The 17,928-nt window shown below is 35.7% G+C and overlaps 2 protein-coding genes across 6 annotated transcripts; both read left to right on the forward strand.

Annotated features, from left to right (window-relative positions):
* Positions 1–535: 535 nt before the first annotated feature.
* LOC132038586 (uncharacterized) lies at positions 536–5,817 on the forward strand. Of its 4 annotated transcripts, XR_009410169.1 has the most exons (3): positions 536–1,504; positions 1,724–2,305; positions 3,951–4,814. XR_009410169.1 is itself a non-coding variant. In XM_059429247.1 (2 exons), exon 1 carries the CDS (start codon positions 682–684, stop codon positions 1,492–1,494), a length of 813 nt encoding a protein of 270 aa, XP_059285230.1. In that variant the 5' UTR covers positions 545–681; the 3' UTR covers positions 1,495–1,504; positions 5,339–5,817. The 4 variants fall into 4 exon arrangements, 2 of the variants coding, with proteins under 2 accessions (XP_059285230.1, XP_059285221.1); XR_009410167.1 differs by lacking the exons at positions 1,724–2,305; positions 3,951–4,814 and adding an exon at positions 2,530–2,547 and having other exon boundaries at positions 545–1,681; XM_059429247.1 differs by lacking the exons at positions 1,724–2,305; positions 3,951–4,814 and adding an exon at positions 5,339–5,817 and having other exon boundaries at positions 545–1,504.
* Positions 5,818–7,792: 1,975 nt separating this feature from the next.
* On the forward strand, positions 7,793–17,928 carry LOC132038717 (protein PLASTID TRANSCRIPTIONALLY ACTIVE 14). Of its 2 annotated transcripts, none has more exons than XM_059429379.1 (13): positions 7,793–7,935; positions 8,037–8,267; positions 9,830–9,967; positions 10,462–10,587; positions 10,889–11,017; positions 11,156–11,245; positions 11,325–11,475; positions 13,332–13,441; positions 14,949–15,020; positions 15,719–15,824; positions 15,917–16,117; positions 17,368–17,410; positions 17,511–17,928. In XM_059429379.1, exons 1-13 carry the CDS (start codon positions 7,867–7,869, stop codon positions 17,587–17,589), a joined length of 1,545 nt encoding a protein of 514 aa, XP_059285362.1. In that variant the 5' UTR covers positions 7,793–7,866; the 3' UTR covers positions 17,590–17,928. The 2 variants fall into 2 exon arrangements, with proteins under 2 accessions (XP_059285362.1, XP_059285363.1); XM_059429380.1 differs by having other exon boundaries at positions 7,794–7,935; positions 15,920–16,117.

Below are 17,928 nucleotides of genomic sequence, written 5' to 3' on the forward strand. Positions count from 1 at the left end.
CCTTTTTTAATAACGCCGATTTTATAATACCATATATGACACGTGGCCTCCAACTAGATCCACGTTGTTTAAATAAACCACCAATTTTAAATCCCAAGTTAATAAAAAAATCGACCCAAATTAATGAAAAATGACATGAATGAGCCATTTTAGTTATGGTGACATCAATGAGCCAAACTATTGACGAGTGACATAGATGAACAATTTTCGATAGTTCGATGACATATTTGAGCCTTTTCCGTTTAAAATATCTTGAATTTCTTCTTTATAGGCAAAAGATTATGCATGATAGATGACAAAAAATTTGCTTAGAAGCGTATCGGACATGGGATTACACTTTTTCTTGTATAGCGCAAAATTTGTGTAAATTAATTGAGCAGGTTCTCGTTTTTAAATATCCTTTATTGTCATCACGCATAAATTTTAATTTTTGTATATGAGATAAAATTTGTGATCAATTAGGCAAATTCACTATCTTCCAATATACTCAACTTTTACCTTACAAATAAAATAAAACTAAATTATGTCCCCAATTTTATACTGGTCCATAATTTATGCTGGATGGTAAACAAAATTTTGCCTACATCAGCTTCTTCAGCAGAGGCAACCCTTGTGGAGACCATTTGTGAACTTTAACCCTTAACCCCTAGTATAGTACACACACTTTGGTCATCACCATTAATGGTTGTTCCATTTTATAGTTCTCTACTCAGTATAGTTTCACCAAGCACTATAAGCATGATATCAATTCAAAGACTTCGTTTCCTTTCTTCACCATCCTTTCTCTCACGTTTCACTCCTAATTCTTTGCCTTTCACATCTTCATTTTCTTCTTCTCCTAATGCCCAAATAGAACACACAACAAGCACAACTGCAACCCCTTCTCTAACCCAAGAAGAGATTACACAAATCAATCTACTAATCCCACGTTTATGTTCATCAAATCACCTCAAAGAAGCTGCTAATCTCATATCAACAGCTTTTCTCACAAACCCATCTTTAGAATCACTCTCTATTTCCATTTTCATTCACAGACTCTCTCTTGAACATGACCTTACACAATCCATGTACTTCCTTAACAGCCTCAAGTACACCCCAAAGACTCAATCTTTTTTATTACCCATTTGTAAAATGTTGGTTTCTTTGTATTTTAGAGAAAGAGAGGCTAAGAAAGCTTTAAAGATTTTTCATTGGGTGTCAAGGCCTGATTTTCCTTGTGTTGTGGATTATGGTTTTTGTGCTGTTTTGGTAAATGGGTTTTGCAAGAATGATATGGTTGTTGAGGGGTTGAAGGTTTTGAGGGTGATGGTGTTCGGGAATTTGAAAGTTGGGGGTGAGGTTAGGATGTTGGTGTATAGAAGTCTTTTGAGAGAGGCTAGGATTAAGGAGGCTCAAGAACTGAATGAAGCTTTGAAGTGTGTTGTAAATGGGGATAAGGGAAATGAGGAAGTGGTTGCTTTGTTGGATAGTATAATCTCAAATTGGATTGAATAGACAGTATAAGGTAACTATTTTGCTAATGTAATGCTACTTGGTGTTGTAATTGTGCTACTTTCTTTATTGTTGGAGAAGACTAAAAATGAACTTAAAAATGGGAAATTTTACAGTATTTGCATGAATTATTGTGATGGTAGTGTTAAATTGTATTCCTAGGCTTTGCATTCTTGAATTATCAGCTAAAGTTTGTGCAGATTTTCACGTTTATGCTCTTCAAATTGTGCAGATTTTCACATTTATGCTCTTCAAATCACCCCAAAGAAGCTGTCAATCATTAATGAAAGCTTTTCACAAACCCATCTTTAGAATCACTCTCTGTTTCCATTTACATTCACAAACTCTCTCTTGAACCTGACCTTACACAATCACTGTACGTCCTCAACCGCCTTAAATGCACCCCAAAGACTCGATCTTTTTAATTACCCATTTGTAAAATGTTGATTTCTTTGTATTTTAAAGAAAGAGAGGCTAAGAAAGCTTTAAAGATTTTTCATTGGGTGTCAACGCTTGATTTCCCTTGTGTTGTGGATTACGGATTTTGTGCTGTTTTGGTAAATGGGTTTTTGCAAGAATGATATGGATGTTGAGGGGTTGAAGGTTTTGAGGGTGATGGTGTTTGGGAATTTGAAGGTTGGGGGTGTGGATAGGATGTGGGTTTATAGAAGTCTTTTGAGAGAGGCTAGGATTAAGGAGGCTCAAGAGTTGAATGAAGGTTTGAAGAGTGCTGAGAATGGGGATAAGGGAAATGATGAAGTGGTTGCTTTGTTGGATAGTATAATCTCAAATTGGATTGAATAGAGAGTATAAGGTAACTAATTTCGTTGGTGACGAGTATCCGTTTCTAATGCTATTTGGTGTTGTACTTGTGCTACTTTCTTTCTTGTAGGAGAAGACCAAAATGAACTGAAAAATGGGCAAATTTAGAGTATTTGCATGAATAATTGTGATTTTACTTCTCAATTATTAGCTTTACTCAAGCTGGTAGTGTCAATAATCTGTTCCTGGGTTTGCATTCTTGAATTATCAGCTAAGTTTTGTGCAGATTTCCTTCGTTATATTTTGGAAAATATCAACTTGTAGTTTAATCAAGTATGATTTATAGCTTCAATGCACATTCTCAGTATGATAGTCATATAACCTATTTTGTTTGTTCTTGCATAATACTCTACATATCTTTGTTATTTTTTCTGTGCTTATTGTGGAAAGTTGTGATACTGATTTTGCTCCTGTATTTTGTTCAGTTTCACTTTCTTTTTTATCAGAGGTGTAAACTTCACAAATGCTTATTAAGATCCAATGTTCTGTACTAGCAATAACAGACAAAGGTAGAATGTGAAAGATCTCGTCTAGGAAAATGAATTCTCTACTCTCTAGGCGATTAGCTTTATAAGAATGCATTTTTGCATCTAACAAGCTAAAAAACTTAATCTTTTACTTTTGGAGGGTACATGTCTGTTTGACTTACCTTCAAGCTTGGGATGTGTTGCATACCTTCAGTATCCTGTCCCCTCACCGCTTTTTTAGTTTTCAGTTCCATTTTTATAGATGGACTTATAAGTGCTGGTGAGGTTGTAAATAAGTTTGTTCCATAAAAACCTGTCTCTGTCACCGCCATTGGATGGTTGTTGAGTGGTGTAGGCGATGCTGAATGTCTTAAGCAGCAGCACAGGATAGCAGAAATATGCTGCAAAAAGTCTTAATATCTATTTTCATAAGATGAAGATAATGGAATGCGATTTTGAATCTTGTGGAACAAGGTGGATAGTGGCAACTTTAAAGATGGAGGTAAACACAGAAATATGTATTTACATGAAAACCAGTAGAAGACTATGCTTTTTATGTCTCCTTGCTCGTTGTAAACATTTCCACATTAAGCAAAAGATGGACTGGACATTTTCTGATCGTTAGTTGAATTAAGTGTGCAAAAACTTTTGAGGAGGACAATCAATGTATTTCAACTTTTGGACAGAAGCACATTTTTTATTCAGGGCTTAAGTTCTGTATGTTGCTCCTTCGTTTTACACTTGTCAATGCAGACCAGTGGTTGATTTTGTCATCTAGCCACCTGGGACCTCTCTCTGTTGCGTTGACATCTACCTCTTTGATTTGCTATAAAGCTGGTTTTGACATCTTTACTATTTTGCATAGATAAGGTAGATTTTTTATAGTTTCTTTGATCGTGGGGCTGTGACTTAGATGGAAATCACTTCTTATGTTAAACTTTCGGTTTCTTCTGTAGCCTTAAATACTTTTAAACGTTGTTAAAGAACTTGCATTTGTTGCTTACTTTAATTTCCTTTTGCATGTGGTAGATTTTACAAAAACTATGACCAGGATGACTACTTGTTTTCTGAAGCTACTTGATTTATGAGTCAAGTTTAATTCTGGAGCACTGGTTTCTTTCTTGTTATAGGACCTCTAATTCCTTTTGTTTTTCTTCTCTTCCTTCGCAGAGGTATTTGTCTTTGGAGGATGTGGACTAATAGTCAATGAAGTTGGAGTGAAGTCCATGGGAGACTCAGGTTCAAATCTCAATAGAGGCAAAATAGTGAGGTGATCTCTTACATCTGCCTAAACCCTAGTGGTAAAGAGTTATCTGGTACCTACACTACTGGAAGGATACAGGTACATGGTGCGCGCGACCTAACTCCACTGTCACGAAAATGAGGAGTTTGATATAGAAAGGGGGTTTAAGGTTGCGTACCGTGTTGTTTAAGCTTTTGAGTGTTAATAAGCTCTGTATCTTATCCCTTTACTACTATCTGGACAACAGATGACCAAAATTATTAAGAATGCACCGTGACGGTGTTCCAAGAAAATGGAAGAGCTTTGACAAATAACTTGTGCAACATGATCGCATTTTGCATTACTTGACAGAATGGTTACCATGATGTAGCTCCCTGTAAAAGTTTCATTAGAGAAATGCTGGTGAATGATTTGTCAAAAAGGGGGATGAGTTACCATTGACTAAGCTTTTATCTTCTGCCTTTTTCTTTTTGTGACGGCTCAATTTGTGGATGCTAAATTCTTCATACCTCTTGGTGATTTGCCTCTTATGATAATCCGCCCCTAGTATTTCATTTTATATTTTGGCTCTCAATGGTAGTAGATTAACAGATAGATCTCATTTTTTATTTGGGATTCTTCTTCTCCTACTGGACTTATTTGCAGTATCCAAGAACAAGGAAACATGAAAAGATCAAAGAAAAGCTATGGTAGTTACTGGTAGGAGGGTTGTAATCGTAAAACTATTCAGCTGTGTTACTCATGTTCAGTAATAAGAGAGCATTTAGCATCTCAAGAAGAGATTTCTATGCTGTCTGGTGCTCCATGTGCTAAAATCTAAGTGGATGACGGCAATCGTTTCTTTAGTATAGTGTGACACAAATTTGTGATATCTTGTTTTGTCTTTGTTTGGGGCTCAATGAGTGCTGCCAACAATTGAATCTGGCATTATTAAACAAACCCTGCTTTGGGACATGAACATCTTAACTCAGTCGCTTTCCATTAAAGATCTTTTACTTTATGTATAGCTGGAGATGGGATTCACTTTATTGTAATAAGAACTAAAAATTGCATCCCATGCATAGTGATGTTGTTGTGCTTTATTTGTGGTCGCGTTCTTTGATTAAATTAGTTGTAAGTTTGAAGATGTTTTCAATATAAGAAACATCCGAATGTTTTTTTTTTTTCCTGATATTTTACATCGCTCCCTGGTTGCATATCGCATGCACTATTAGATATTTAGATATATCCCTCTCTGGACATCTTGGTTCATTCTCAATTGTACTTCTGCTTCATCAATGGATTTCCATTTTGTGCCGCTATCTTTTCCTTCCAGTACCATGGAACTGTTGGTGGGATATCTGGAAATTGAAAATCATGTAACAGTGACCAGTGAAGTTCCTATTGGATAATGATCTTGTAGAGCCAGATTTCTCTTTATCTTCAATCTTGATGAGCTCACTCATTTTGGAGACTCAGAAAATATGCCATGTCGTATCACATATGGTTAAGATTTTGCATATGATACCATGAAGATATGGTTGATATAATATCAAGTGGCCATTGGTGGTGGAGATGGTTGAAATTCTTCAGTAGGACACTGCAGACATTGGATGAAAGATCCTTTATTCATTAGCTTACATCCAATGGGAGATGGTCTGGAAATTCATTGCAGTTGCCCTATAATGGATGAATCCTGATTCCTGTCCAACATTGATATATTATCAATCAACTATGTCCTAAATTAGTTGGATTGAGATGTATCAATCCTTTGATTTTTTCAGATCTACAAGTATTCAGATGATTTATCATAATTTCTGACTGGCTATCTTTGCACAACTACATAAGCAGAGTTTCCAACTTTGATAGATACTATTAGAGATGAGTAATAATTTTCTTTGTAAATATAAGAGCATGAGAACTCCTCTATTATCCCTCACCTAGCCTGGCAGTGAAAAGAATGACTGTCGAATCAAGAGCACCTCCTTTCCTACATAAAATGGTGAATGTACATATGCACAATGGTTTACGGGATAAAATGCTGAACGGATTGTGTCGTTCAAATAGCAAGTTTGCCTCGGTTTGATACCACTCTCGTGGCTGCACAGAAACAGTGCATTCTATCACATCATCTCAAACAATCACACCCGTGTGGAATTGACTCAGTCATGGAGGGAAGGGGTGGGGTGGTGGTGAGTGGTAGGGTGGGCAGGAGTGAGTGGTAGGGTGGAGTGGGGTGGGGTGGAGGTGGAGGGTGAATAATTGAGAAATAAATACATAACCACTTTAAAAATCACTAAATTCGTATTGACTATTGTCGTTATATAACCACAATAACCAACCATTTACAACACCATACCATATAATTTTAAGGCTTTCAGAAAACCATACATTAATGAATCACGGGAAACCACCATCCAAACAGGGGGTTAAGGTCCCGTTTGGACATGGTTTGAAACCATGTTTGGATATATAATTTTGATATTTTAAGTTGTATTTTCTCTGATAGATATAAAAATTTCACAAATTGTGAAAACTATCAAAACATTCTCAATTGTTATACAATCTTACCAAATGAGCAAATCATAATTTATAACAAAATTAGTACACTACTAGAAGGCTTTTATAAAAAATGCAACATCAATTAATTAAACTTTACTTCAATAAAAACGAAAATTTAACATGAACAGTAATGTAATTACTATTTAATATAATCTTCTCATATAAATTAAAGGTTGGTAGTCATAAATAAAGGTTGGTAGAAGTTAATGAGATTGGTAAATGATTAATGGGGTTAATTGTTAAAAATATTTATCAACTTATGAGTCTTTTTTTACAAATTATAAACTTATAGGTTAAATTTTATATTTAAAAAAAGTTAAAACCATGGTTTCAAACCCCAAATCATGCTTTTTGGATGATTTGGGGTTTGAAACTATGACTGAAGACGTACGTCCAAACGCTGATTTCAAATCGTGATTTGAAAATTGATGGCCAAATGCATACTTAGATTTGAAATATCTCTTGCAATTTTCCCTTACAGTACTATCAAGAAAACCCGTAGTCAGCCACAGTGCCGCTAAACACTCCATTTAGGATCAGATCCATTGAGTTGGCATATGTATTAATCCAAAATATATTACTAGAGAATGTGATCGTCTCATAGCATTTCTTTCTTTTGTGTGGCCGGATTTAAAGCTTTACAGAATGAAAATCAAAATTAACTCATTTGGTTAATTATTCTTGGGAAGACAGGCAAATATACCCCTAACTTTGTGATTTAGAGTGAATATATATCTTGTTAAAAAAATGAGGCATATATATCCTCACCGTTATACAAATGGTGCATATTTGCCGCTTTTGTTAACAAAACATGTATTTACTTGATTAAAAAATTAGTTATCTTGTTTTCATATAAAATTGCCATGTGGCTTTTAAAAAAAAAAAAAAATTTGTATCTATCTTCATGTTAATCCATTTGTAAATCTCCACCAAAATCACCTGAAACCTTCACCAAATTATCCCAAATTTCAGGTATGAACTCCTTAAGACATTCCCATGAACTCCTTAAGACATTCCCGATCTTTTGAATAGCCCGCTTGATTTTTAACCCATTTGTTAATCTCCATAGAGATTTTGGTGGAGGTTTACATATAAATAAGGAGGAATATATAAAAATTTGGGGAAAATAAATTGAAAAAAAAAAAGTCAAAAAAAGTAAAACCTCGGAAAAACCCCTTTGGTATTTTTCTCTCTCAGTTGTTTTGCAGATAGTGGAGTGGATAACGTTCCAAGAACACAAAAATACCTCAATGAAACAATTGTCCTAAATTTTCAGCTCACTCCTAATACTATACTGGAAAAATGGTTTCTTCCACCATTTTAATTCAACAACCAACAAACTTCTTCCACCAGCCAGAGTTTCACCATCAGGTTAACCCAAAACTCCCAAGAATGCTTTTTTTTTTTTTTTTTTTTTTTCTTTTTTTTTTTTTTAATTTTCTGGGTGTTAATATTTTTGTTGATTGAACCAGTTATGGAGAGGTCTGCACCATGGATTGCAAAAACAGCCCATTTCTGTATGTAATAATAATAGTAACAAGAGAAGTAGACCTTTGAGAGTTTGTGCAAGTGCTAATGGTGCTGCTACTTCTTCTTCTTCTTCTTCTTCTTCCACTTTGGAGGGCTATGATTCTTCTCCAACTCCTTCTGCATTTCCTCTTTTTACACCCCCTACTGAGCTCCAAAATACTCCTGCTTCTCAGGTACTTTCTACTGCCCAAAGTTTACTTCTTTTTCATCTTCTTCAAGTTCAAGTTTAGTTTAATCACTTCTTGTTACTTTCTGTGTAGTAACTACTGTTTTCATTTGGTAAGCTCACTGTTTAGGTGCTCATTTATGTGGTACTTTTATGCAGTAATGGGTCGTTTGGTTGCTGGTTAGAGTTATTAGTAATGCAGGGATTAGTTAAGCAGGAAGTAGTAATGCACGGCTTAGTTAAGCAGGGGTGCTGTCATATCTTACTTGATACCTTTCTTCAAATTCTCTTCTTCTTTATTTCGAGCTGAGGGATTATCAGAAACACAAAGATAGGGGTAAGGTTTGTGTACATCTTACCCTCCCCAGACCCCACTAGTGGAATTACATTGGGTATGTTGTTGTTGGATTAATTAAGCAGGGATTAGTTATGCAGGGTTTAGTTATTCCATCTTCTACCCTGCATAAAATAATACATAGATTCCCCCTCATAATATTTACATGTATTAGTTACGCTGAAAATAAAAAACACGAACCAACATTGTGTTAGCAATGCTATGCTTTATGTGGAAAAGAGAAAAAACCAACCAAACATTGTACTTATAACTTATGCTAGATTCTATGCGGAGATTATTGTTTCCCATTTTTGTAACGAAACAATGTATAACGTTATGCTAGTTTTAATCAATGAATAACTCCTCTCTAACCAGCAACCATACGACCCCTAAGAGTTTTGGCTTCGCGTACTTTTTCCTTTTCAGTCCTGGTTTCTCTTTCTTTACTAGTTAGACCAATAAACAATGGACAACAATAAGTACTTGTCTCTCAATAAATTGAAGGAAGTGTTAGCCAGGCAGTTGATATTTGGAAAAGATAGGAGATTACACTTCGAAAATTGATGGATCATAGTTCTTTTGAACTGATTTTTTCCTCATAGATTTTCTTTTCAAATTAATTGAGTCTACATATAAAAAACTTTCAGGTCCCATATAATTTTTTTGGTGATTACTTTGTGTTAGAAATATAAAATGTTCCACAGCGGGTATATAGGGAAATGATAAGTGTTTTCTTAAACACATTGTATTACTCTCCCACTGCATAAGTTATGCGTTAGATAAGTCCGAATTTTTCACCACAGTAAGTCTGTTCTTACACTCGTGAGTCTGCATTCAAATTCACGTGTGATTTTCAAGTATAAGGGAAGGGTTTTGGATATATATAATGCTTCACATCGGATATTTAGGATCATCCAAAAGTTTTATAAAGATCTGGAGCTACTCCCGTATTGCCTTAAGATTTTCAGGTAGATGCTTAGGTTCATTATCACATTCTCATGTATAAATATCCTATCTCTGTTGTTACATACGCAAAGTAATGGTTAGATTCCTCTCTTTTCTCTGTCTTACATCCTTTAATTTTTTTTTGAGAAGCTGATGAACATATATTTTTCTATTTACCTGATCCAAAAAAAAAAAAACATATAATTTTTCTATTTGGTTATTTCAAATTATCCTTATTTTCTCTTGTTCTTGCTGTTGATGATGGTGGTATAACATTTTTTCATGGACAGTTGGAACTGGCAGATCCTGATTTCTACAAAATAGGATATGTTAGAAGTTTCCGAGCCTACGGAATTGAATTCAGGGAGGGACCAGATGGGTATGGAGTATTTGCTTCCAAAGATGTGGAGCCTCTCCGTCGAGCTAGGGTGAGGACTACCTTAAACTATGTTTATATGTAGAAAGTTCTCATCCTCCTGATGGAATATATAACCTTACCATCGGAAGCAGTGTCAAATTGGGTGCTCCATCAATGTTTTGATATACCTAAACATGAACTTCATCCCATCAATTCCACCATTGGGAATTGGAGGTTGTGGAAAAAAAGGGCATGGGAGAATTGTAATACCCTTTAATCTACTCTCTTCCCTCCCTTCTTTCTGGGATGAGTATCCCTTAGTTTATGTACTTCATTTTCTTTTTTAACAACGATAAGGTATATGGGACAGTACCTAGGCACTTCTAGTTCTTCTCCTGCTGTAGTGTATTCTATCATGTCCTACATAGTTTGGACTGTATCTAGTTCATTTGGCATTAGCTTGACTGTTTCATTCCCCTTTTCTCACTGATTATCTTCACACCTTTTCGTTATTACTAAAATCTTTACCGGTCAATGAATGATGAGGTTTTGTTTGTAATGCAGGTAATAATGGAGATTCCTCTAGAACTGATGTTAACCATAAGCAAAAAGCTTCCTTGGATGTTTTTTCCAGATATCATACCTGTAGGACATCCAATATTCGACATTATCAATTCAACTAATCCTGAGGTAAAAGGATGCATTTTCTCCTTTTAAATCTTTTCTAATGGTAAACACGGGAAAATATTTATCCGCACTTTTCTTTGATTGGTTAAAAAAGAAAAATAGAAGTCTTACCTTTTTCTCTAATGATACACCTTACTCTTCGGAGGATATTGATCTGCACTTTGACTTGTTTATTCTTTGATTTTTTTCATTTTCTGTCTGGTATTCTAAGATTTCTATTTTTTTTTTTGTTTTGTTTATCAAGTAAATGAAAAAAAGGGAGATCTCTTGTGATTTCTTAATATTGATTACCTTCTTATGGCAGACAGATTCGGACTTGAGGTTGGCATGCCTTCTTTTATATGCTTTTGATTGCAAGGACAACTTTTGGCAGCTCTACGGAGACTTCCTGCCTAGTGCTGATGAATGTACTAGCTTTCTTCTAGCTACTGAGGTCTGGATACGAGTATCATCTATATTTTGGTGCTTTCAATTTATGTAATATTTTGAGGAAAATTCTATAGGAAATGCTGTGCATTCACAAAATCAATCCTCACTTTGTTATGGTCTTCTTAATGCTTTTGTGCTGTAGGAGGATCTTTTGGAGTTGCAAGACGAGAAGCTTGCTTCAACCATGAGAGAACAACAACATCGGGCACTTGAGTTTTGGGAGAAAAACTGGGTACTGACAATCTTGTTCAATCTCTTTCCTCTAAATTCTTGCTCGTAACAACGCCCTTTGACTTTCTTTGTTTGTTTAGCATTCTGCAGTACCTCTCAAAATTAAACGTCTTGCTCGGGATCCTGAGAGATTTATTTGGGCAATGAGTATGGCACAATCTCGATGCATCAACTTGCAAACAAGAATTGGTGCGCTGGTTCAAGATGCAAATATGTTGGTACCTTATGCTGGTGAGCTTCTTCTGTTGTATTTCTGTCATCCAAAATTTCAATAGTGAAATTGTGGGCTTTAAATGGTTTATTTACACAATGCAGCACCCTATTTTGATAGAATGAACTTGGCCTTTTTTTTTTTTTTTTTTTGGCTAGATAACCACAATTGGCTGAGATATTTTAAAGTTAGTCTGAATGACATCGTTTATTTGACTTTATTTTGATTGGTCTTGAAGTGATGCTGATGCCTACTTTTATTGCTATGTTAAATGGATCAAAAAAAGCAGATCTACGACTGCAGAAACAAGTTAAGCAGTGAGAAATATGTTCTGTTTTCAGTTTACTGAAACCATGAACATCATTTTACTTGAAGGATATTTCCAAATCCAATAGCTGTGTTCCTTTTGAGCTTCTCCCTCTTTGCCATAAAACTTGACCTAGTTACTATTACACGGAAAAGCCCGTTTGTCCACCCTAATGATATTTTATATTGCTTTGATCACATTGGTAAGAAATATATGGTTAACAGAGGCTTTTATGTAGACTAAAATATAATGGTTATTCTCAGAATTTTAATTATTCAAAGTTTGATGTTAGACAGCAAGTTAATCAAGTAGTCAACTATTGTAAACCTAACCAGGTCATATTTTATGGGACGCGGGTAGTGCTTTACAAAAGAGGAAAATCTGTTTTTCAAAGTTTCCACATGCTTCTTCTATCAAAGAAAGCATGTCCCCTCGGAAATTTTTTTTATTAGCTTTTGAATTTCTTCTCTAATCAAAACCTCGGATTCTCCCCCACCCTCCCTTGGTTTTAGCCTTGGGTGTATTTGTGTGTATCTATGTGTCTCATGGTAGAAGAGGCAAAATGAAACATTCTCAAATACTAGTCCTAGTCAAGTGCTCCATCTAATTCGATTTAAGGACAAGAATTCAATTTGTTTGGTTTTGGTACTCAAGGAAGACTTCCTTCTGCATTTCTATCTTACATTTGTTTTCTTGATTCATATACATCATGTAGCTTTAGAAAATAGCATAAGATGGAGGTGCAAGGACATTTGACTTCCTGAGATAAGAGAGGTTCTATTGTTCGGCCAAACAAGTTTCAAGCAAATAGAATAGAAAATGGAAATGCAGAATTTGGAACTGTTTTTTCTTAAAAAAAAAAAAAATAAAAAAAAATAAAAAAAAAAAAAAAAGAAAGAAAGGAAAGGAAGTTGGAATTTTTTTTCTGGATAATTTCTTGAAAATGGAAAGGAGCGTTGCAAGCTATTGAAGGACTCTGATAACTGGAAGAAAATGGATATTATCAGAGAAAAATTGGTGACTCTGAAGATCTATTAACAGTGCCAGTGCCTTTGACTTGATATGACGAGAAAAACTTGTTAATGTATTGCTATTTTTTCTTCTATTTCTGTTAATTGTTAAGGAAGGCTAAATAACTGTTAATCTCATTGCATCTTTGACTTTCTAGTCCTAAAGTTTGATGTTGACTGGCGATGTAGCTGTGCACATTATGGTTTCTTTTGTAATTCACATATTTTAGAAACTTCCGCAAAAGTAATAGATATATTAAAAGTATGTATTAGCTATTAATGCCAGTCAAATTTGTTGAGAAGTTCAGGAAACCTGAAAGCTCTTGAACTAATATTACAGCATACAACAACAACAACAACAACAAGAACTACTACTATGCCTAAATCCCAAGCATATTATCGTGGCTTGTGTTTAAGATAAAAACTTAAAAACTAAAAACTTGTTAGATACAGATTCTTCTTGATTTCAAGGCAGAGCTGCTAGCAATTGTCTTAACATTTTCAACCAAACTTTGTTTGTGAGAAAAACCTTCTAATAATTACTCATCGCATTCTCCAGACATGATGAATCATTCTTTTCAGCCAAATTGCTTTTTCCATTGGCGCTTCAAGGACCGGATGCTGGAGGTGATGATAAATGCAGGACAAAGAATTAGAAAGGGAGATGAGGTAAATCCTTTTTATAGCCCTCTAGATCTAGTGAAGGCTTTATTTGAATAGTGATGTGTGTGTATTAGTTGGTACAAGTTATCACATTGGGCATCTAATTAGCTTTCTCAATGAGTCGAATTATTTTGGATAATTCAGTTGGAGAAGATGGCATGTAGCGGAATTGGAGAAACTACATGACTCATATGCTTATTTCTGCCCTAAAAGCATTTCTTACGTTCTATGGTGCAGAAGATATTTGTGCTCCATTTTCTTGCTGAACATACGTCATAATATATGATATTTAGGGCTATCTTATTTTTAAGGATGCATTTCTAGGCCCCAAAAGGCATTTCCGACATCAAAATCTTGCATCTCTAAGGATGGCCTCATTTGATGCACTTTCTTTTCTGCTCCACAGCATACAAGGCCTTGCCTTTCACCGCAAGGTAAAAAAAAGCAAAAGAAAAAGAAGAGTTTAAAAATGAAAGAAGAAATAGCATGCATGCACTGAGGAAAGAGGGAAACTTGTATAATGGATCACTGAATTAGGTAGTTTTGTATAGGTGACAGCATGGGATACAAGTAACAATGGTGCTAAAGCAATAATATGATCTTTGTTACACATTCCATTTCCTTCTAATGTGACCTTAACGGCAGAGGCGAATCCAGGATTTCATGAGGATGGGTTCACCATTGCTTTAAGATAAGATATATATTTTTATGGGAACATCGACTTCCTGAGCAAAAGATAATTAATTACATCTTTTTAAGAAGTAAGTTGTTTTATAAAGGAAAGAAAAGTATATGATGCAATATAAAGTAAAAACACTTTTTTACTTGAGTAATAATATAAAAAGGAAGGTAAAAAGGTAGCATTAAAAAATAATAGCAAAAATTAAAAAAGCTACCCGGGATTGAACCCGTGACCTTGAGAATACAAAGATAACCTTTGACCAGTGCTCCACTTAGCCTATTATGACTATGTGTTCACTTAGTTAATATTAGATATATTTTCATAATTATACACATAATATATCGAGATGAGTCGAGTGACCATGTGTTCACGTGACCCAAAATTTACACACAAATTCGCCCCTGCTTATCGGATTAGAATTCTTAATGCGAATAGAAGCACTATGAACTTTTTTCCCTCTCCTCTACATGCATTAGTTGCTAGTGTTGTAATTTCTTTTGTGAATGATCTTTTTACTTAACCTTTCCTTTGTCTGCTTCTAACTTTATTTCTTGGTGTAGTACTTCAAGATTCTTCATGTTTTGGTAACAATGAGAAAGAACCAGTTCCAAAAATATTTCTCTCTTTGGATAGTGAATTGAAAGGAAACTTGTTAATAAGATTCTTGTTTGTCCTATTTTGACCTTCTTTAGCATTACAGTAATCTGTGTTGACTATGTATGGTGCTGGGGGAGCTGTGACCGATATCACTGATCGAATTCCCTACTTGTCTTTATTACTATTGCATATCTTCACAATGTGACCTAACATGGTCTTTACGAATTATTGCAGATGACTGTTGATTACATGGCTGGACAGAAGAATGACTTTTTTATGCAGAGATATGGTTTCTCATCGCCTGTGGTAATGTAGTCTTTCTTTACTCTTCTGAGAAAGAGAAACTGTATCGTGCTTTTTTCTGCTGAAAAGTATGAAATTCCAACTCAAAGGCCCTAGTACTACCGATTTTGCATAGTGGTGTTCATTGCCGTAATCTTTATTAAAAGCAAGGATGCAACAGTAAATGACTGGCAATATCTACTATCGATAATATTGAAGATTATGGAGGGGGTCATTAAGCACTGACAAGTGAAGATTTGATAAACCAAAAAGTGAAAGGGAAGAGTTCGAGTGAGGAAAAAATTTCTTCCAGTTATTGTCCTTGTCTTCAGATTTTTATCTGCATGTTGTAAATTGAGAGTAGATTAATTTGGGCATCTAATCATAGAATTTTGATTAGGACTTGAGTTTTGATTAAATAGTATTGCTCGATGATGCTCCATATAGTACAAAGTGATATCTGTACTGGATCAGGGGAAGAAAGAGAAAAGATATGTACTGCATCTTCTTGAATTATCCTGACAGAGCTTATGATTGCACTGCATCTTCTTGAATTATCGTGATAGAGCTTATGATTTTATTAGTTGTCTGGGCCATTTGGATGTGATTTATGATTTCGCTGAACTTTTGCTTTGATTATGAGGTTTCTTCTAACTTTTTTTTTTTTTTTCCGGTTCTTTTGCTATTGACACTGACTATAATATATATCTTTGTTGTTGCAGAATCCTTGGGATGTCATTCATTTCACAGGAGATGCCAAAATTCATCTAGACACCTTCTTATCGGTCTTTAACATATCTGGCCTCCCTGGAGAATATTACCACAACAGTATGGGTCTTAAAGATTCTTTTTGATATATTGGCTCCTTCACTGATATAGCTTTGCAATTAATGTCCAGAATCCTTGTTTAAAACTTGTAGCAGGTAGGCTATCGAATGATGGGGATGGGTTCGTCGATGGAGCAATCTTAGCAGCAGCAAGAACGTTGCCTACTTGGTCAGATGGAGATCTCCCTCCAATTCCAAGTATAGAGAGGAAAGCAGTGAAGGAACTGCAAGAAGAATGCCACCAGATGCTTGCAGAATTCCCCACAACCTCTGACGAAGACCAGAAAATCCTAGGTAAGCGTGGATTATATACTTCTAAGTTCTATCTAATGATGCATGTTGGAGAAGAAATATAAGCCATTTTTAATCCGCTATGATGATCACCTGTATTTTTCCTGTCAAGAACAATGGCGGTAATGATGATGACTTCGATGTGGATTTACTTTTGATAAATTGAGTTCAGAATTCAGTAATCATTGTACTGACTGGCATCACAAGCTCTGGTTTTTCCATGAATTACAAACTAGGCAGCGGGGAGATTGACGAGGATGTCACACATCGTATTGGGGCTGGGTGGATGAAATGGAGGCTTGCTTCCGGAGTGCTATGTGACAAGAAGGTGCCACCAAAACTTAAGGGCAAGTTCTACAAAGCGGTGGTTAGACCGACTATGTTGTATGGGGCGGAGTGCTGGCCAGTTAAGATCTCTCACGTTCAAAAGATGAAAGTAGCCGAGATGAGAATGTTGAGATGGATGTGTGGCCACACCAGGAGCGACAGGATTAGGAATGAGGATATTCGGGATAAGGCGGGGGTGGCCTCGGTGGAAGACAAGTTGCGAGAAGCGAGATCGAGATGGTTTGGGCATGTGAAGAGGAGAGACACGGATGCCCCCGGTGCGGAGGTGAGAGGTTGGCCATGGATGGTTTCGGACGAGGTAGGGGTAGGCCGAAGAAGTATTGGGGGAGGTAATTAGACACGACATGGCACAATTACACTACCGAGGACATGACCTTAGATAGGAGGGTTTGGAGGACCCAAATTAGGGTAGAAGGCTAGTAGATAGTCCCGTTACCCGTTCTTATTAGTAATCGCAAATCGCAATATAATTTCTTATGCTCCAATTTATGCTATTATCTACTATTTCCGTGCTTTCATTACCCCGTGGTACCCGTGCCGATTGCATTATTTTATTTTATATTATTGCTTTTACATGTCGCTTTGAATTTCTTAGCATTATCTGACTTGTTTATGCTTTTATGCTTTTCTTGAGCCGAGGGTCTTTCGGAAACAGCCGTCCTACCTTGGTAGGAGTAAGGTCTGCGTACACTCTACCCTCCCCAGACCCTACGATGTGGGATTATACTGGGTTGTTGTTGTTGTTGTTGTACAAACTATAAGCTTGTAGGCATCATACTCCTGCTGAGTTGACTCTGTTTTACCGTGCTTTGTTAATTTCATCTGTTGAATTTGTAACAGTTATTACTCTTCACGTCATAAAGTTGTCCAACAATGTATTCATTTTCTTAGTTTACTGTGAACAGATTCGATGCCTGAATGCAGGAGAACACTTGAAGCAGCAATAAAGTAAGTAATATATGAATTATCATCATTGCATGCCGGATCATTTTATCTTTGTTTCAAAGCAAATGCAGATCTTATTTACAAAAATGCTTTCGTTTGGCAGGTATAGATTGCATAGGAAATTACTGATAGAGAAGGTTATACAAGCATTGGACATTTACCAAGACAGGATTCTATTTTAGACACGGATAGCAGCAAGATATGAAGTAATCTTTGCCAGAAAACATGTAGCCACGGGAGATGACGTTTAAAGAATATGCTCCAGGTGCAGCTATCTTGAAAGCTTAATCTATCACAATTGCTTTTGCAGCTCATTGTAAACATTTTGAGGGATTGTGTTGGGGGTTTAGAAAGTAGCTAGTAAGGGTGTATAGGTGGAAAATGCCTTGCACCACAGTTTTGGAGAGATAGGAAGTTGAAGAAAAATGAAAGGTATTCTTTAGAAACCATGATGAAAATGACTGATAGCTTTTGCAAGCAATATATGAATTTTCTTTATGCAATTCCACTCTATTCAAGTA

This window comes from Lycium ferocissimum, chromosome 2, assembly GCF_029784015.1.
Source record: "Lycium ferocissimum isolate CSIRO_LF1 chromosome 2, AGI_CSIRO_Lferr_CH_V1, whole genome shotgun sequence".
In the NCBI taxonomy this organism is placed as follows: Eukaryota; Viridiplantae; Streptophyta; class Magnoliopsida; order Solanales; family Solanaceae; genus Lycium; species Lycium ferocissimum.

What these genes read in the sequence shown, in the direction of transcription:
- LOC132038586 (XM_059429247.1), top strand. Translation starts at nt 682, where the DNA reads ATGGTTGTTCCATTTTATAGTTCTCTACTCAGTATAGTTTCACCAAGC.
- LOC132038717 (XM_059429379.1), top strand. Translation starts at nt 7,867, where the DNA reads ATGGTTTCTTCCACCATTTTAATTCAACAACCAACAAACTTCTTCCAC. An exon ending in AAAATACTCCTGCTTCTCAG is followed by an intron (nt 8,268 to 9,829) that starts GTACTTTCTACT and finishes TTTCATGGACAG; the next exon opens with TTGGAACTGGCAGATCCTGA. An exon ending in AGTTTTGGGAGAAAAACTGG is followed by an intron (nt 11,246 to 11,324) that starts GTACTGACAATC and finishes TTGTTTGTTTAG; the next exon opens with CATTCTGCAGTACCTCTCAA.